The sequence below is a fragment of the Chrysochloris asiatica genome, unplaced genomic scaffold, assembly GCF_000296735.1.
Source record: "Chrysochloris asiatica unplaced genomic scaffold, ChrAsi1.0 scaffold00043, whole genome shotgun sequence".
Taxonomy (NCBI): domain Eukaryota; kingdom Metazoa; phylum Chordata; class Mammalia; order Afrosoricida; family Chrysochloridae; genus Chrysochloris; species Chrysochloris asiatica.
In genome coordinates, this window is record NW_006408561.1 from 1176074 (window position 1) to 1196844 (window position 20771).

At 39.2% G+C, this 20771-nt stretch overlaps 2 protein-coding genes across 2 annotated transcripts in view; one reads left to right on the forward strand and one right to left on the reverse strand.

The window, feature by feature from the left end:
* The window catches only part of GFM1 (G elongation factor, mitochondrial 1), a 94967-nt gene that overhangs the window by 61013 nt on the left and 13183 nt on the right, over nt 1-20771 (forward strand). The window contains exons 12-15 of the mRNA XM_006861775.1: nt 125-262; nt 1993-2075; nt 19291-19453; nt 20584-20728. Of these exons, the coding sequence (XP_006861837.1) occupies nt 125-262; nt 1993-2075; nt 19291-19453; nt 20584-20728 (529 nt within the window). The remainder of the gene's footprint in view (nt 1-124; nt 263-1992; nt 2076-19290; nt 19454-20583; nt 20729-20771) is intronic.
* LXN (latexin) lies at nt 2357-10919 on the reverse strand. Its single transcript, XM_006861774.1, has 6 exons — nt 10791-10919; nt 9143-9205; nt 6592-6769; nt 6101-6237; nt 2891-2953; nt 2357-2455 (listed from the first exon to the last, which is right to left on the reverse strand). Exons 1-6 carry the CDS (start codon nt 10917-10919, stop codon nt 2357-2359), a joined length of 669 nt encoding a protein of 222 aa, XP_006861836.1.

Genomic DNA, 20771 nt, shown 5'->3' on the forward strand with positions numbered 1-20771 from the left:
GAACTTACAGGAACTGGACGTTGATATTTTTTCTGGTGTATTTGAATGAATTCTTTTTTAAAAAAACACCATACTTAATAAAATGTTAATAATTTTCTTCTGGTTGTTTTTTTTTTTTTTAAAGAATGATCTAGAAAAATTCTCAAAAGGTATTGGCAGGTTTACAAGAGAAGATCCCACATTTAGAGTCCACTTTGACACTGAGAGCAAAGAAACAATTGTATCTGGAATGGGGGAATTACACTTGGAGATCTATGCTCAGGTAATGGCTAACAAGTAAGCTAAATTGACTATTTCTTTCTTAATTTTTTTACCACGAACAAGTGTTAGTTCTTCTTCCCTTACTGTGGTTTGTATATGGTATCTGGCAGTCTCCATTATTTGTTGTTATTTTTATATTTATAAACCTCTTTTTGGAGTCTTGGTGTGGCGCTTTAGGATAAGTACGAGACTTGGTAAGCAGAAGGTTGACAATTCAAACTTACCAGCCACTCCTTGGAAATCCTATACAGGGTTGTTATGAGTGGGAACCAACCTGACAGCACATAACAACAACAAACCTTTTTATTTGCAAAACTTTACTAGAATGAAGTCTCCAGAAATATGAAACAGCACCACCTGTCCACCCCCAGGTCAGGGTTAATTGGGTCTCTGCCTAAGGAGAGGAACTTGCTGAGATCATCCCAATTCTCACTCTGCAGGCCATTTCTTCCCTGTTGCCCACCCTCAAGTCAGTACCTGAAAATCATCATAATATAGAGTTGTTGTTAAATGCTATCAAGTCAGTTCGACTCATATCGACACTCTATAGGGTTTCTGACAAGTGGCTGGTGAGTTTCAACCACTGACCTTGTGGTCCAGTGCTACTACAGTGCCACACATTTCCACTAAAACTACCATTATTCCATTGTTAATATAGCGTAGTGGTTACAAATCAGGCTGCAAACCACAAGGTCAGCAGTTCAAAACTACCAGCTGCTCTGCGGGAGAAAGTTGAGGCTTTCTGCTCCCGTAAAGATTTACAGCCTTGGAAATCCTATTTAGGGTTGCTATGGGTCGGAACCGACTTGACGGCACTTAACAACAACAACAATATATATTTACCGTAATAATATGTGATTCTACCGTCAGAAGTCTACTGTCTCAACTTCAAAGCTATAATTATAACATTTTAAAATCATCAATTAGATAACCTTTTGTTTTTATTCATATTCACACACCAGACCTTTACCAGGAAAATATAGGTCACACCACTCTATATTATGCAGCCTATATTTTCCTCGAAAAGGTCTTATGTATGAATATGGATAAAAACAAAAGGTTATCTGACTTATGATTAAAAAATAGCTGTTATTATAGCTTTGAAGCTGAGACAGCAGAAGAGCTCTGACAGTAAAGTCACAGAGTATTACAGGGAAGATATACTAATAATGGACTAATGACAGATTAGTGGACAGATTTATTGGAGTTTAAGTGTAAAAAATCTGTTTAAATTAGAAACCATTTATATAAAAAAAATCTACAAATGTAGTTGAATTGTTTAATTAATTCTGGTGTGGCGCTGTAGGATAAGCACTATACTGCTAACCAAAGGATCAGTGGTTCAATCCTACCAGCTACTCCTCAGAAACCCTGTACAGGATGGTTATGAATTAGAACCAACTCCACAGCACGTAACAACAATCCTTATAAAATGCTTAAATGATATATAGGGTTTTTTTATCTGTTCATATTTAAGTGAATACTCTCATGGTATTTAAGATGCTTACTTTTTTTTTTTTTGAAAAATGCTAATGTATCAAAAAACTATAGCATTAATTTATATTGCTTATAAAGAGATTGGAGTATGTTCTGCTAAATGTCAGTTTAACATATATGAGGATTAGCAAATTCTGCCATTGTAGGGGAATGAAAATTAAGATTTTATCATATAGCTTTATGAGGGCAATTGGCTTACTTTCTTCTATTTCCCTCCCTTTCCACTTGTTTTAGAGGATGGAAAGAGAATATGGCTGCCCTTGTATCACAGGAAAGCCAAAAGTTGCCTTTAGAGAAACCATTACTGACCCTGTCCCGTAAGTATGAAGTATAATTAGACATAATTATGAGACTGGTATTGAAGCTTTTTATTATGGAATAGACATAGGATTATACTGTAATTAGTAATTAAGATGCCTTTACACAGTGATACTTTTCATTGTGGAATCTATATAATTATACTGGAATCAAGACATTTATACAAAGTGACACTTTTGGATTGAATTGACTTGGCTCCTTAAAGTGGATACAAATGAAGACTGGCATAGACATCATTAGTAAGCACGTTGTCACTTTATCCCAGTGTTAGGGTCTTGGTTTATTCCAAGCATGCTTTCTTTGGCAGTCGGCTATTCTGTTTTACTTTAGTACCATATTGTGGATGCCAGAGAACTTGCATTTGCCAAGGAATAATCTCCTGCAAGTAAAAAAAAACCTAAGTCCATGATAAAATTCAGAAAATATTTACAGATATACACTTGGGTTTACATTTTGTTTGTCCTCATAAAGAGTAGCACAAAACAAATTAAAATGCTACGAGGATAAATACTTCAGCTTAATGCCTGTCTGAATTTACATGAATTTGTAAGTCTAAATTAATGAAGCATACTCTGGTAGCGTCGTGGTTACGAATCGGGCTGTAAACCGCAAGGTCAGCAGTTCGAAACTACCAGCAGTTCCGCAGGAGAAAGATGAGGCTTTCTGCTCCCATAAAGATTTACAGCCTCAGAAACCCTGTGTAGGGTCGCTATGAGTCGAAACTGACTCCATGGCACTTAACAACAACAACAACAACTGTAGTTCTGAAATTTGTCTCAGTTTTCAGAGTGGCATCAAACAAGCAATACTTTACCTGAGATGCAATGTCATGAAGTAGAACGGTGTAGTCTAATTCAATAAAGTCATCATTTCTTTGCTAAGACAAAAAATAAAAAGCTGGTGTTTTTTATTACTGGCAAAAATAAATCTAACTTTTTAAAATTAGCTTACCTTAGACAATAATAACACTTCCATTTAGGTAAAAATAAAAATTGAATGTCATAATTTTAATTTAGCCTGACAGATAAACGAAATTTTGTAATTGCTTTTTTAAAGGTTGTGTTTTCCCCCTTTTGTTTTTAGTTCCAAGTTGTTCGGATAGTAGCTAATTAGTAGCATTACGGTGTAGTTTGTTATTTAAGAATTCTTAAGGTTCCGTTGTTCTGAAGCAGCATATATAAAGGATAAACTACTGAGAAAGTGTGTTTACATTGAATAAAACAAATGTATAAATTTTAGAAAACTAAAGATACAGTCTGTCTCAGGTAATGAATGAGACCTGCTCCTAAATGTGTCTTTCAGAATTTGTAGGTTAAATCAGAACAGGTGTATAAAGTTTGTATTTATCCTTACTTAAATTCAAGAAAAATGAGCTCTGTTGGCACTGTCAGGTAAAGCACTGGACTGCTCATCTCAAGGTGGGAATTCAAACTCATCAGCTTCTCTGAGGTAGAAAGATGAGGCTTTCTTTCTGCTCTGGTAAAGATTTACATGCTCGGTCACTTGGTTAAAATGTACGAAAAAGCTCAAAGCCTTTTTCAGTGATTTAAAAGCTGCATACTCAGCAAGTGAAGGGGATTATGATGAAGAATTTGTTGCCAGTAGTTGTTGGTTCAGTCTTTCCAAAGTGAGGGCCAGTTTACCAAACATTAACGGGCAAGTGCCAGTTACCTGTGCATCGGACATTTGGAACTAAGACTGTTGGTGGTAAGTGCAGCTATGGTTAAGTAAAGTAAAACCTTGAACTGTACTGCTTTGGAGATTTAAGGAAAAAGACAGAAATTATGCCATCAACTACACAGAAATACTGTCTTTGCATAATTTGAAACCATGATTTACACAGCTCTGCTGTGTAAGGCTTTTTATGGCTTATAACCAATGTATTGAAACAGTGCTTAAACTCCAAAGGGGAGTCCAAGCTCCTGTTGGTTCTTTTGGTTAATTGTTGTTGCGTGCTGTCTAGTCGGTTCAGACTCCTAGCAACCCTGCATAGGGCTTTTGAAGAGTGGCCTGTGGGTTTGAGCCACCGACCTTACAGTTAGCAGTTCATCCAGTGCTTATCGTACAGTGCTACACCAGAAATCCCCTTTGGTTAATAGTGGCTATACATGCAGCCACAGCGTCAGAGAGTCTATTTAAAGTAAACTTTTTTTCTCCTTATTAGGAAAAGTAACCTTTTCTTTGAATATACAAAGAATATCCTTTTAAGATGATACAAAAATCAGTAAGGTTTCTTAATGTTGGATCTTACTAATAGGAAAAGGTACACTAGATATAAAACATGTAATCTTAAGTTTTTTATGTCCTTTATATGGCCTGCAACAGGATTTTGAGTTGAAAATCATGATTATGGTTTTATGGCCTCTTAGAATCTAGCTCAGTTACTGTATTAGTTGAGGCCTTAGTACTCCTGTAGGAATGTTGTCTGTAGTAGAAAAAGGGCTCTATTTTTGAAGCTGCTGTAATATTTATGGTAGGCATTTGGCATCATTCTGAGCACTGTAATTGGATATCCTGCCCTGTGCGTGCCTATAGGTATCTAATAGTGGTTGCAAACGCCTGTGGAGTAAAGATACTCTTGCTGCCTTGTGGTTTGTTGTCAACAAGCTAAAATAAGTCAGCTGGAGAATTCTTGCCTCTTAAGGAGCTGATTGAAAGTGTTATTTCTTTTCTCTCCATTTTTCTTGATTTCCATGAGATACTAGCTGGAATGTTTCTTTACTACCTCTTAGTGCAAAAATCGAAGGATTATTCTTAATCTCCTTTGGGTGTAGAAAGAAGCAGTTTTAAATAGTCATATCAGATTTAAGAAAATAGAAAGTTAGGAACAAGTAAGATATAGGTTACAAATTATGACTAAATGTGTGACCAAATACAGTTATATAAAGCAAGCTAAGGAATGAGTAAACTATTTGAGAGGCATTATAACAAGCTTCACAAAGGTTGAGATATTGCTCTTTTTGTTCAGGTTGATAGCAGTTGGGGGCAGGGAGATGGGGAATGCCAGCCAGCCTCCGAGTCACTGTAGGACCACCGTTGTAGTAAGGAGTAAAGCAGAGTCAGTACTGCACGACTATAGAGCAAGGTGGCTCCATACAATAAGCACTGGACTACAAGCCGCAAGGTCTGTAGTTTGAACCCACCAGCTGCTCTATGGGAGAAAGACAAGGCTTTCTGCTATTGCAAAGATTTTTAAAAAGCCTTGGAAATACCCTAGACAGGGTTGCTATGAGTCAGAACCCACTTGAGCACCTAATAACAGCAACAAGAGTAATTTAAACACAAAACTTGGGTTGCTAAAGCAATTACTTAGTATGAAGCTGCGCACAAAAACTAAATGCCAGATTATTTATGTCAAGACTTAAGTCAGTTGAAATTGCAAACCCAAGAAGAAATACAGTGTAAATTAATAAAACCAGCTTCACTTGTGACTGCCATACAAAGTGGGTCTCAGTGCCTTTTATAGCTGATCAAAGACAGAAGCATTAGAAGCGCATACGTGTACTTAGGAGTCTCTGTCCTACATGATTCCTGATGAAACTCTCTAAATGTTTTTCCTTTAGAAAAGGGTTTAAGCAAAGCATCATAGTCAAATCTAACTTGCCTAATAGGAAAGATTAAGAAATAGTGTTACTACAGTGCTATTAGAAAGTATAATGTAGATACTACTTGTTAGTCATAAGTGTTTCACTGAAATCCTTGGCTACTGCTCCGCTGCATGGTCAGTGTGTGCCCAGGGAATGCAAAGTAGCCCAGTCCAATTATGAGGAAGGCAAATTTGAAGCAAATGAGGCTTTCATTGCATGTCAGCCGAACCAAGTGACTTTCTGGACCAGCTGTTGTTGCTTTGCACTCTTCCCACAACTGTTTACTTTCTGTAACTCTGACTATAATTGACCTTTCCTTTAAAATAGCAGATATTCACTATTTTAAATATAAAATGACAGAAGGGACACTGTATTAGTTACAGTACTTTCAATAAACATTAACGCTGTTAGTAGTATATTTTATAAAAAGTACTTACCACTTGCTTGACAGTTTGAATTTTTGCCATCTTATACCATGTATTTTCAGTAGAATTCTGCCACATTATATAACCACAGGCAACCCAGGCTAAATGTCGAATTGGCTTCATTTCTGGAGCTATATTTCCAAAACTGTCTGGTAGGGGAAACATTTACATTAAATATTAAATAATTAAATGTAATTATTTTGTATATTCAGTATTAACCTTTAAAAAGTCTAACTTATAAATAAAATTTAAACTCAAAATTCTAATTCACATCTTAGTTTCCTACAAATATGCACAGAAAAGTTTGCGTAAGCCATGAAACTATAAAGTTCCAAATCTGCTTTTTTTGTTGTTAGTAAGATTGCTAGTGAATATTTTTGCCAAAGTTAGTATATTTCCAACATAGTGTTAATAGCAATATTTAACGACTTTGTGCATAGATAACTGAGATCTTAAAATTGAAAGAAAAAAAAAATTTTTTTTTCCATGTCATATTTATATACCTGGAATATTTTGTGCTTCTAGAGGTTCCTTCATGGATTTGAGTCTTTGATAAAATGTAGTATCTTCTTTATCTGGGTTCTTCCCAATTTCTCCCTCAAACGTGAAGCTGACTTCTGGTGCAGTATCTTGTCCCACTGGAGGGTAGAGTACTTCAGCCGTGCAGTTCACTGTAACTTGCTGTTTGAAACATTTTTACAAAAGATCCTTACACTGAGATTATTGCTCTTTGGAACATAGGATTTAAAGCATTGGCCCACAATGGTGTTGCTTCAGACCTGATTTTTCCTGGCGTCTAATTGAAACTGAACTAGTAACTTTCCATAGTTAGTGATCATATGTTGTTGTTGTTAAGTGTCATTGATTCGATTCCAACCGACCCATAGTGACCCCGTATAGGGTTGTCAAGGAGCAGCTGGTGAGCCTGAACCGCTGACCTTGTAGTTCAAATGGCTTTGGAGTCTGGCGCATTAATCCTCAGTGCCACACTTACCCACAGTGCCACACCTGGACTCCTTATAAGTAACCTAAAAAAGAACCTTGTAAGTTTCACAACCTTATAAATTCATTTTGTAACTTTGAATACATCCATATTAAAGGGGTGTCCATTTGCAAGACCAGAGTTTAGTCTCATTATATATACCTACTTCAGATGCTCACTACTTTTTACGTCTTTGTTCTTTAATTATGATCACTTTCATGTCTGACTTTCTCATTTGGCTCTAGATTTGAGGAAAGAATGGCCAACTGGTGCCACCATTTACATAAGGAAGGGGTTTTTCAGTAGTAGGGCTGGAAACATTAGATTATGCACCTGTCATATATTAATGAGACAAACTTAGGAGGAAAGAACTGCAATTTATACCATAATCATGTTGAAATTTAAAAAGCTTGCCCTTTTGCCGAGCATAATTCAGAAAAATTCATTTAAAAGGCATTTGTGATGTTAAAACAGCCGTCTTTACAAAGCATAAATCAGTGCTACAGTCTTCTAATTTTACATGTAGATACAGATTGCTGTGGCTGGGTTTAAGAAAATTCATATACTTGTTCACTGGGGTTTATAAGTTCAGACTGCCCTGATTGTATCATCTTTTTTTTTTTTTTTGGTGGTGGTGGTGTGGGTGGGTGTGGGAGCTGTAAAGAACACAAATTTATTTTCTAACAGTTCTAGAGGCTATAAGTTCAAATTAGGGTCATGGTGATGTGGGTTCTTCTCTTTTTGGTAGCTCTGGGTGTTTCTTGATTCCTTGGTAATCCTCACAGGGCACCTGTCTTCCCCAGTATGTGTTTGTGTCTCTGTGTCTATGCGGTTCTTTATGTAACTCAGAAATATTAGATTTAGGTGATACCCTACATTAATTGATTATACTGGAGTCCTGTGTGGCGCTGTGGGTTAATGTGCCAGATGGCAAAGCCGTTTGAACTGCAAGGTCGGTGGTTCAAGCTTACCAGCGGCTCCTCGGAAATCCTATACAGGGTCTCTATGGGTTGGAACCGACTCAACAGCACTTAACAACAACAGGTTCAGGGGTTAGGATTCCAATGCATATTTTAGTGGAACAGAGTTCAGTGCATGGAGGAGGCTGTGGCAGCTGTCTAAGGAATGAGTATGTAAGTGGGAAGGCAATGGAGGAGGAGGAGAGGGATAGGACTTGGCCTTAGCATTCTTTAAGTCCTCACAGTGCTCAGCCTGGCTGTTAGTCTCACTCTTGGGTTTTCATGGGATGCAGTGAGAGTGACCCTGTGGTGACTACATTAGGCAGAATGAAGAGTTTATTTACTGAAGAGCAGGGGTTTCCTGTCAGCTTCTTTTAAATTAGTCTGCATCAAGCCCTGAAGCCTGCACTCCCAAGCCTCTTCTGGAAGTGGCTAGCCTGTTGCTGAGGGATAGAGAGAAAAAGAAATGAGGTGAAGCTGACTGGCACAGCTGAATAGGATCCAGCATTCAGATATCTTGACACACTATTAGTTTTAGAAAGTTGCTCTCCTGTTCACTCAGTCCCCAGAGTGGCATGTGTTCTGTACTTGGATTTTATTATGACAAGTGTTTCCATTGCAGAAACCGATCACCAAACGGATCACTACTTCTTTGATGTGGAAAAACCTGTTTACTACTGACTAGTAAGCTAGTAACAGTAAGCTAACAAAGCCCATGCTTTTCTTGCTTACTAGGTACTCAGCCCCTCATTAGGGACTGTAAATGTGAGAAAAGACTTTGATTTTGTTGGAAGGAGCCGTGGGGTTGGGAGAGAGACAGACGCTAGCCAGTATATAATCTTTTTCAAGGAAATATAATTGAACCGAAGTAAGTATAGAGTCTGTTTTCTAAATAGTGCAACAGAAATACTTCGTGATTCTTGGAAGACACAACGATAATAAAAACTGACCCTTCTATGCTTTACCCACATGTGCAGTGTTTTATTGGAGACAAAGATTTCACATCAACTTAAAAAAAAAAAAAGAAACCCCAAAAACTATGACTTTTTTTATCAGCTAAAATAATCTAGAATAGTTAGAATTAGATTTACAATCAAAGGATGTTTCACTTACTTTTTGGATAATTTCTTCTATAGAAAATTTAAGACGATACTTATGTCCTCTGCCCGGAATGTCCTAAAATTAAGAAAATGTGGTGGAGAGAAGAAACTGTTGTAACAATTAACTCAGTTCTTTGTATTGTTTAAAGAATTCATTCTCCTTTGATTGTTTGGGGGGTGGGGGCAAACTGACGTGGATTTTGTAAAAGATCTTAGACCATGTATGCAATATTTAATTTAGCAGACCCTCTATAGGGCCTTGATGAGTTGGAATGGATACATGGCTTTGGGTTTGATTTCTATCAGGTTCATTTTGGATGAGATAAACACAGAGGATACAACTTAACTTTGATTCATTAGATCTTAACATCAGCATCTGTGATCCTAAATTTAGTTATAAGAAATTTTGAGATAGCTTTTAATTCTAATGTCAATGAAAAAATGAGTGATTATGTTCAATTAGGGTAAATTCCATCCTAAATCAGATTAGCTGCACAGTGGTTGGAGATTTTATGGGTAGTAAGTACTGGTAGGAGCACAGTGGCTCTGTAGGATAAGCCCTGGACTTCAAACCACAACACTGGCGGTTTGAGCCCACCAGCCATTCTGCAGGAGAAAGATGAGGCTTTTCGCTCCCATAAACGATTCACAGCCTGGGGAACCCTATACAGGGTTGCTGTGAGTCGTAACTGACTTGACGGCACACAACAACCAGTACTGGTAATAAAAACAAGAAGTGTTGATTTTTACTAGTATGTATTTACTAGTTTATCAATTGAACTCAAAACTGTACTTGGAACTTTATAATTTTAAGACATTTATGTATAATTAGGTTGTGTTATCTGGTACCGTTTCAACAGAACACCCATTCCCTGTCAGCTTGCCTCCTGTTCACAGTAAAAATTATGTAAGATAAATGGGACAATCTTAAGTCCATTAGATTTTACTATAATGGTAATAAACCTATTTGGTGATTGCTGAGGCATTACACGTTTAATTTAGCCCATGAAGCAGAGGAAGCACATCATTTAAAGCAGTGTCAATAGTGTTTGGGTGATGAAGAAAAAAAGCCTCCTCTGCTCGCAGTATAATAAAGCATTCGTCTTAAAATTTTGGTAGTGGAGATGGGAGCTTTCTGTGGTCACGAGTCCCAGTTTTAAAGTTCTTTTGAATGGTTCTTGTCCATTTCACTAGGAGAAAGGGGGAAATGCCTGCAATCTCTTAAGAGCATTTTCCCATTTTTTTGTAGTATCAAAAAATAGCAAACTGGTTACGATGGAGTGGAGACTGACTGTAGTGACCCTCCCTATAGGACAGAGAAGAATTGTCCCATATGGTTTACAAGGCTGTAATACTTATGGATGCAGACTGCCTCATGTTTACCTCGGAGAGACTGGTGGGTTCGAACTACGGTGTATCCACACCATAACAATTGCTGGTGTCTCTGCCTTACTCTGAAAACAAACAGCCCTGGGCTGCCACCTTAGATTGTTATGTGGAAATCTCATTTAGACCAGAAGTCAGTGATTTGTCTTGGAACAGAGGCCAAGGGAGGTCGAAGGTAAGGGGCCCAAAGGCAATGAGATATGAAACCTCTGGCTAATAGCGGGAACTCAGACGCACCCAAAGCCCGCGCCCACCTCCTCCTCTGCTGGACTCACCTCCATGCTGGCTTGTTTGACTGTCTGTACCAGAAATACCTTGTGGGGAGTCCCTTGCTGGTAATTGATGCAGTTCTCCGCCACTGAAGCCGCCCTGGAAGCTGGGAAGTGGGTCGGTGGGATTTCCATTCCTGGTGAGCGTGAGCGGTGACTAGGCGACTCGGGCTGCTCAAGCTTAACGGGAGCGGGCGGGGGCGCCTTTAGTCCTGCCTGCTGCTGCTGCTCGATCACCGAGGCGGAAAAGTCTGTACGCCAGGCTTCGGCTGGGCGTGGACAGGATCGCGAGTTCCCTCCCTCTCTTCCTCCTTCCCTCCTTTCGATTCAGGAAGCTGTTGCCTGGGCTCTCGCTCCCACTCCCCCTGCAGAGCCCCGCCCTACTTCCCCTTGCGCTACGCATTGGCACCCAATAGAGTCGCCCGCCGCCTCCGCGAGGTATATGGCCCCTTTCCTTTTATTAACCTTAAAAGCAGTGCATGGAGGACTTTTTGGCCTTTGACTTTATATGCATTTCCTCTGGGGCCTCCAGTTTCCTCCCTGTGGAAGGAGTGTCTGGTTGCTTTAACTGCACGGAACACAATGCCCACATTGTGCCCCACCTACAGTGTCCAAGGTGAAGGGTGCAAAGGTGCACCAGGTTGTGCTTCTGTTTCTCCTTAGAATAGTGTAGGAACGGGTTTGCTCATCTGCAGATTTCTGTGGGACTAGTTCTGCCCAAGGCAGGGTATGAGAGACTGCAAGCTGTAACAGCAATATGGGAGATTATGTAATTTAGATCATGAGAAATATACTGCTCCCTCCTTTACTGATTTTAGAAAGATGAGAATTTGACTGAACATTTTACCGTAAGGATTAAAACATACTTAAAAAGCTAGGTGCCACAAAGCATTAAATTGAAATAGCTGTTAACGAAAGCAGGAATTTTTAAAAACGGGGCAAACTTTTAGTTGGCAGTACATTTTCACTCTTCAGTTAATTACTTTCTTGTTTCACCTTTAAAGAAACTGTAATTTAGGCTGTTTCATTAGAAAAGTAAGATTCTATTTAATCAGATCTCCCTTTCCAGGTTTGCATTTAGCTGCTGGTTGATTTAGGAATAGCAAGTGTTCCAAACTGTAGTTGGACGTTTTTTTTTTTGGGGGGGTGGTGGTGGTGGTGGTGGTGGTAATCGTAGTGGTGTTTGTGTATCACCAACTTGGTCCTGACTCATAGTGACCCTATATAGGGTTTATGAGAGTAGAAAGCCTCATCTTTCTCCTACAGAGCCACTTGCAGTTTGAACCACAAGGTTGGCAGTTCAAACTTACCAGCCGCTCCTTGGAAACCCTATACAGGGTCACTGTGAGTTGGAACTGACTTGACAGCATTTAACAACAACAATCTGTATCTAAATATCTATATGCAACTGTTAAGTGCATAGGTTAAGTCCAGTAGGTTCAGACTCATAGCAACGCTGTATAGGGTTTCCTAGGAGTGGTTGGTGAGCTTGAACTGCCAATCTTGCTATTCAAATTGACCTAGCCATTCTGCTCATTAACCCACAGCGCCACACCAGGACACACACACACACACACACACACACACACACACACACACACTATCTAAAGATATAGATATCTATATAGAGAGAGATACACACACACACACACACGCACGCACACGCACACACACACGCAGAGCGCGCGCAATCCTGTATAGAGTCTCCCAGGAGCAGTTGGTGAATTTGAACTGCTGACCTTGTGGTTCAAACCAACCTCGCGGTCTAGTGCTTATCCTATGGTGCCACAAACACACTTAAATACACACACATATTTTGGTGAGCTTTAAGGAAAAGTTAATGAAAATATACTTGTAATGTGTTGCCTTCCTTATATACTTTTAAATGTATTTATAAATAAGAACTCTCATGTGAGTCAGTTTTTAAAAAGCAGCAAGACATTTTCTATCCTTTCCATTATATTAGCTAACAACTTGAAGTAATTAGAGGTATAATTTGTTTCTGATGGAAAGAAACCTCCTGTTAAGCCTTTTTCTAAGAAATTCAAGGTTGTATTGTCTTTTTATGGGCGTGTGGATGAGTCATTCATTTATTAGCATACCTCTTGGGCTGTAGTTATGTGGGAATAAATTGTCTGAATGAGTTGATAGTGTCCAGGCAAGAGTGGCTGACTGAGTACATGACGCAGAAAGAACTATTTGCTGATAATGAAATTTTAGGTTTCAGAAATCGCTAGTCAGCACCTCCTGTGTTACTACCATTTGGTGGTTATGTGCCATGGAGTTGGTGCTGACTCATAGCGATCCTGGTTTCCAGCTGTAAATCTTTACTTGAGCAGAAAGCCTCATCTTTCTCCCATGGAACAAGCTGGTAGTTTCAAACTGCTCACCTTGAGGTTTGCAGCCCGATTCGTAACCAGTAAGCTACCAGAGCTCCTTTTAGACTAGTGTAAACTTCCTCTGTGAAATCAACATTCTGAAACTTTATGAATATAATCACTTATCTTTGTAGGTCAAGATTAATAGCATAGTTTGTAACATAGCAGTGTACTAAAAGTATACATTCCAATTTAGGTTCAGATAGATAGATAGATACAGATATAGATATATATGTATATTGTTGTTAAGTACCATAGAGTGGGTTCCAACTCATAGTGACCGTGCACAGGATTTCTGAGGCTGTAAATCTTTATGGGAGCAGAAAGCCTCATCTTTTTCCTGCAGAATGGCTGGTAGTTTCAAACTGCCAAACTTAAGGTTGGCAGCCTGACGCGTAACCACTACACTACCAGAGCACGCGCTCTCTCTCTGTCTCTCTCTCTGTGTATATATATATATATTTATATAACATTAAAAAATAACTTTAACTGTTTCTTTATATGTTAAACAAATAAACCATATTAAGAGAGCCTCATTCCTGTATTTGGGTCCTTAAACTCCTAGCTGCTTCCTAAAGCTTCATGAATGGTTAGTCATTCATCAGTCATAGTATACTTAAACTTGAACTTTATATGAATGACCTACTAAAAGTAACAGAATCTCTTAAGGAGCATGGTGGTGTAATGGTTTGGTGGTTCACATCCAGTCAACTGCTCTGTGGGAGGAAGGTACAGGTGTTTGCCCCCTTAAACCTGAAAACCCTATGGAGCAGTTCTGCTCTGTCCTACATGATTGCTATGAATCTTTTTCTGTGGAGTAGCCAGGGCTCATCGTTAAATCATAAAACCCAACTTGACAGCAGTGGGTTTTATGATTTAGTGATGAGCCCTGGTGACCCAGTGGTTACATGCTTGGCTGCTAACTGAAAGATTGGTGAGACAAACCCACTAGCTACTCTGTGGGGGGAAAAAAGATGTGGCAGCTTCCTTCGGTAAAGATTGGTGTTGTGACAAGTCGATTCCGACCCATAGCAACCCTGTATAGGGGTTCCGAGGAGCAGCTGGTGAGCTTGAACCACTGATCTTGCAATTCAGAGAGCTCTGCAGTCTGGTGCATTAACCCACCATGCCACATCAGGACTCCCTGTAAAGATTGTTGTGGTTGTGAAGTGCCATTGAGTCGTCCCATGGGGCAGTTGCACTCTGTCCTACATGGTCACTTATATGTGTGGTACTGGTGCAGCTAGGGGTTGTGTGCCTCGGAGTAGGTTTCAGCTATTAGAGACCAGGTTTAGGATTTCTGAAGCTCATGGTGTGATGCTGTAAGATCAGCGTTGGACTGCGAACCACAATATTGGCAGTTCAAACCCCCCAACTGCTCCCTGGAAACCCTGTACAGGGTCTCTATGAGTTGGGACCAACTCAGTGGCACTAAACAACAACAAAATCTTGACAGGAGCAAAAAGCCTCATCTTTCTCCTTTGTAGCAGCTAGTAGATTCCAACTTCTGACCTTACAGCTAGTAGCCCAACTCGTAACCCACTATGTTACTAGGGCTCCTTCGGTTTATTATAATTGTAGCTATGTGGAGTGCTGGTATAGTGCTGTAGGATAAGCACTAGACTGCTAACCACAAGGTCAGTGGTTCGGACCCACCAGTCACTCCTCAGAAACCCTGTTGAGGGTCGCTGTGAGTCAGAACTGATTCAACAGCACTCAACAGCAGCAGCAGCAGCAATGTGAACACAAGAGTCCCTGGTGCATCCAAAAAAGGTCAGCCCCTGACCTGAGCGCAGGGGTTTCCATGAGTTGTTGAAATTGACTCAACAGCAGCTGGTTCGATTTTAGGAACACAGAACTAGATAAAAACGCTGTAGCTAGCAACTTTGGTATGATTATAAAATAAAAACAAATCTACAAATCAGAGGTAACAGAAACCTCCACAATGCTAGGTAACGGTAATTTTCACGTGACAGATGATGTTTTGCCCAGCCTAAATTGCCTATCAAGCCTATAGTGGTCTGAATGCAGGGCTCTGGGTTTTTTCCCTTCAGTATGCCTTTGTAGCTGTCTGCCAAGCAGTGCCTTAGGTCTTCTGCCTCATATCTGTTCAGACTACTGCAAAGCCAGTGTTGATGCAGCACCCTGTGATGGCTTTTGGACTGGGCACATCATTTTCAGGTTAAATAAGTTTATATTCTTTCCTTATTAGTCTTCAAGAAAATGTTTGGTTAAGAACATTGGATATGGTGCAAATCCAGGCTTTGCCACTTAATAGCTGTGTCACATTGGGTTAGCCTCTCTGACCCTCAGATTTCTCATCTGCAGAATGAAGATAAAAATAGGACCTACTTTATGGCTTTGTGGTGAACAAGTAGAACAATCCATAGAAGTGCTGAGCTCTGACTTTGCACCAGTGTTCTGTTATTTGACAGCCACTTGATTATAAATTCATAAATGGTCCCTGAAGCTACATGGACTTGCTGTTTGTGAGTTGGTTCTCCAGAGCAGGGCTGTCAGTAGAAGGACTTTGTGGGGATGGAACTATTTGCTATCTATGCTGTTCAGGACTTGTTATTGTGTGTCAGCAAATTGGTTCCAACTCATACCAACTCTTTATAGGGTTCCCAAGACTGTGAGAGTCTCATCTTTCTCCCATAGAGCGAGTGGTTGGCTCAAACTGCTGATTTTATGGTTAGCAGTCTAGTGCTTATTGTACAGAGCCACCGTGTTGAACCATACTTGCTGTTGTTGTTAAGAGCTGTCGAGTCAGTGCCAATTCATAGCAACTCTGTTTAGGGTTTCTGAGGAGTGGTTGGTAGGTTTGAACCACTGGGTTTGTGGTTCAAACCGATCTGGTGGTCCAGTGACACGCTACAGCGACACACCAGGGCTACCAAGTACTTACTACCCGTTAAATCTCCAACCACTTTACAGCTAATATGACTCAGGATGGAATTTACCTCAATTATTAACACTATTTTGAAGGTATATTGGACTGTATGGAAGAAATCTTTTCAAAGGTGTGTGCCATTTTTCATTGTCATTATAATTAAAAGTTGTCTCAAATTTTTTATGTAAAGAATTTAGGACCACAGATCCTGAGGTTAAGATCTGATGACTGAAAGTAAGTTGTGTCCCCTGTATTTGTTTATCTCGTCCAAAATAAACCTGATAGAAACTAAACCCAGCACCATGAATCAATTCCAGTTCATCACGGCCTGATAGAGGGTCTGCTAAATTTGATAGATATTGCACACATGGTCTAAGGCTTCAGTCTTTTCACTGAATTTATTGTCCAACTTTCACATGCATATGAGGAGACTGAAAATACCAATGCTTGGGATCAGGCCCACCTTAGTCCTCAAACTGACATCTTTGCTCTTTGATACATTGAAGGGATTTTTTGCAGCAGCTTTGCCTAATGCAATATGTTGTTTGATTTCTTGACTGCTTTATCATGATGCTACTTATTTCAGTAGTGAGGATTTTCATTTTCTGTACATTGAGATACAATCCATACTGAAGGCTATGGTCTTTAATCTCCATCTGGAAGCATTTCAAGTCCTCTTTACTTTCAGCAAGCAAGATTATGTCATCTGCATATCACAGGTTGTTAATGAGCCTTCCTCCAATCATGTTGCCATGTTCTTTGATTATTTGCTCAGCATACAGATTGAATAAATACCGTGAAAGGATACAACCTTGTCACACATATTTCCTGATTCCATAGCCCCTTGTTCCCTTCTAACAACTGTCTTTTGGACTATTTACAGTTTTCTCTTGAACATAGTTAAGTGTTCTGGAATACTCATTCTTCACAGTGTTATGCATAGTTTATTATGATTCACACAGCAGGAGCTCTGGTAGCGTAGTGGTTACGAATTGGGCTGCGAACCTTAAGGTCAGCAGTTCAAAACTACCAGCCGCTCCGCGGGAGAAAGATGAGGCTTTCTACTCCCGTAAAGATTTACACCCTCGGAAACCCTGTACAGGGTCGCTATGGGTCGGAACCGACTCGACGGCACTTAACAACAACAACAACAATGCCTTTGCATAGTTAAACAAGCACAAGTAAATATCTCTCTGATATCCTCTGCTTTCAGTCAAAATCCATCTGATATCAATAATGATATCCCTTGTTCCACATCTACTTCTGAAATCTGGCTTGAATTTCTGACAATTTCCTGTTGATGTATTGCTGCAACTATTTTAAAATTATATTTAGCAAAATTTTACTTGAGTGAGATATTAATGATATTGTTCAATGATTTGTACATGCCATTGGGTCACCTTTCTTTGGAATGGACACAGTTATTGATCTCTTCTGATTGGTTGGCCAAGTAGCTGTCTTTCAAATTTCTTGGCTTATATGAGTGAGTGCCTCCAGCACTGCACAGTTTATTGAAACATTTCAATTTGTATTCCATCAATTCCTGGAGCCTTGGGTGTTTTTTTGCCAATGCTTCCATGTAGCTTGAACTTATTCCTTAAGTACCATTGGTTCTTGATCGTATACTACCTCTTGAAATGTTCGAACATCGACCAATTTTTTTTCATACAGTGACTCTGTGTATTCCGTCCATTTTCTCTTGATGCTTCCTGCTTCATTCAATATTTTGCTCATTGCTATTTGTTGTTAATTGCCATTGAATCAGTTCTGACTCCTGTTGATCCTGTTATATAGGGTTTTTGAGGAGTGGCTGGTGGGTTTGAACCACCAACCTAGAACACCACATTGAACCTCCTTCTGATCATAGAATCCTTAAGTTTTGCAACCAAAGGCATAAATTTTGTCTTCAGTTCTTTCAGCATGTAAAATCATAAGCTTGTTCTTCCGTTTTGATTTTCTTATCCCAGATGTTTGCATATTTCATTATAATACTTGTCTTCTCAAACTGCCCTTTGAAATGTTCTTTTTAACTCTTTACTTCATCACTTCTTATAGCCACTTTAGCATCTCTACATTCAAGAGCAAGCTTCAGAGTCTCTTCAGATAGCCAATTTGGTCTTTTCTTTCCTTCTACTCTTTTTAATGTCCTTTTGTGTTTTGTATGATTTTCTTGATGTCAGTCTCACAACTATCTTCAGTCATTTGTGTCTCATGCATTAAATATGTTCTTGAGATGGTCTCTATATTTTGATGGGAGCTCTGGTAGTGTAGTGGTTACGAATCGGGCTGCGAACCTTAAGGTCAGTGGTTCGAAACTACCAGCGGCTCTGCGGGAGAAAGATGAGGCTTTCTACTCCTATAAAGATTTACACCCTTGGAAACCCTGTACAGGGTCGCTATGGGTCGGAACCGACTCGACGGCACTTAACAACAACATACTCAAGGTCATATTTTGTGCCTCATGGACTTGTTTTCATTTTCTTCAGTTTCAGCTTGAACTTGCATATGAACACTTGGATGGTCTATTCCACAATTGGCCCCTGGCCTTGTTTTACCTGATGATATAGATGTTTTGGCTTATATATGTTGTTATATATAGATAGGTATAATATATACTTGAAATGCTTATTATTTGCTACTTATGCTGCCATTTGTAGTGTGAAGTAAGCACTTATTTGTATTGAATTCATATGATTTGTCTGTATCACTGACTGGAACTCTCTTGGTACAATGATTAAAGTATTCAATTGCTAATGCTATTATGTAGGAACTGTTACTTAGGATTTCCAAGACTGTAAATCTTTATGGGAGCAGACAACCTCATCCTTCGCCCATGGATCACCTGAGGGTTCAAATCACAAACCCTATGATTAGTAGCCTGATGCTTAAACCACAGCACCACCAGACTTCTTTACAGCAAGAAACTTAGATTGACTTTTCAATTTTGATAACTTGACTTTTGCTTTTTTATTCGTGTAATTCAGAATTCACAGAATTAAAAAAAAACTATTGATTAGTTATATGATATTCCCTACCCTCAGCTCAAATAAGAACAAAAAAGGGCTCTTTTAAAAATAAATTCTACATTAAATTTTATATCAACTTCATCATATTCAAAGGAAAAATGGACATGATTAAATGTGTTGCTGTTTTTCATTGACATTAGTAGAAGTCAGTGAGTTTTGGTGACTGCATAATGCTGTGTTGGGTGTACCGTCTCCTAAATCACTTTCAGGTTTGAGTTTACACATAAGAAACAATCCGGTGGTGCCGGCCAGTTTGGGAAAGTGATGGGTGTGCTGGAGCCTCTGGACCCAGAGGACTACACCAAGCTGGAGTTCTCAGATGAAACTTTTGGGTCAAATATTCCAAAGCAGTTTGTGCCTGCTGTAGAAAAGGTAAGACCAACAAACAAAAAGCATTCCTGCATTTTTATTTCTTAAAAACAGGGATCAAATCCTACTTCCTCTTCTGTTACATTACGGGCTATGCATTATTGTTCTAGTTGCAGCCCTGCTGCTTTATCTGGTTGTTAACACTTTTTATCTGATTTATAATCTCTAATTCATTAAGTTCAAGAACTATAAATAAAAGCAGTGACAACAATGGGAAATCATCCTGTTTCTTGGTCATGCTTATCATTTTTCTCTTGATAAATTGAGACTGCTTCGTCACTGCAATTAGTGATTAGAATTTGTAGTAGCATTATAGATTTATAAAATGTTATGCTTACCACTGTAGTGGGATGACCATCATAACATCTCAGAATCCAAAGGACACACTTCACTGGTGGCTTTTCTTCTTTGATGGTAATGAGATGCCCTCCTTCTGTTTCTGAGGTGCCTCATTTTATACCTATGTCATGTTAAAGTTCCAAGTGTTTACAGTTACAATGAACTCTGTTACTAGTCATTCACAACTGAATCACATCATCCTGTTAGTATCTTCTCCCACGTTCTCTGACCAGACCTCCCTGGAAAGGAGTTGTTTGGTAGGAGTTACGAAGTCTAAGGCGAGGATCGACATGATTAATTACACCATAGGAATATACAAAAGGACTTCAAAAGTTTGTGAAAAAAATGGAGTTAAAAAATAATGAAAATTTTCCTCAACTTTTTGAACCCCCCTCATGTTAGGGGTTCTAAACATGTCTGTTAAAGAAATGCCAGTTTTGATGGAGATTTTTCTTAGGGAGTTTTTTAGTTTTGCTTTTCCTTTGTTTCCTCATTATAAAATTAAGATCATACCGTCTCTATATGGATTCTAAGAATAGCTAGTTCCTGACAATGTGGTTATGTTAGTGCACTCAGCAACACTCTGAAACTCACTCATACCTCCTAGCGTAATAGACTTTTCCAAGGCATTGCTCATCTAGACGCCTTAATAATAAGGTTGGTACACTTTTTTAAAATGTTTTTTTAAGGGGTAAAATATATGTAGACGTCATAAACTTTGCAACACTAATGTTTGTTGCTTGTTGGTAATGCAAGTGAAATCTGCATACTCCAGAAGTTGTTTTCTTTAACAGGGGTTTTTGGATGCCTGTGAGAAGGGCCCTCTTTCTGGTCACAAACTGTCTGGGCTCCGGTTTGTCCTGCAAGATGGAGCACACCACATGGTTGATTCCAATGAGATTTCTTTCATCCGAGCTGGAGAAGGTGCTCTTAAACAAGGTACAATTTGTGCAAATCCCTACAGCCTACATGTGTCTAGTCT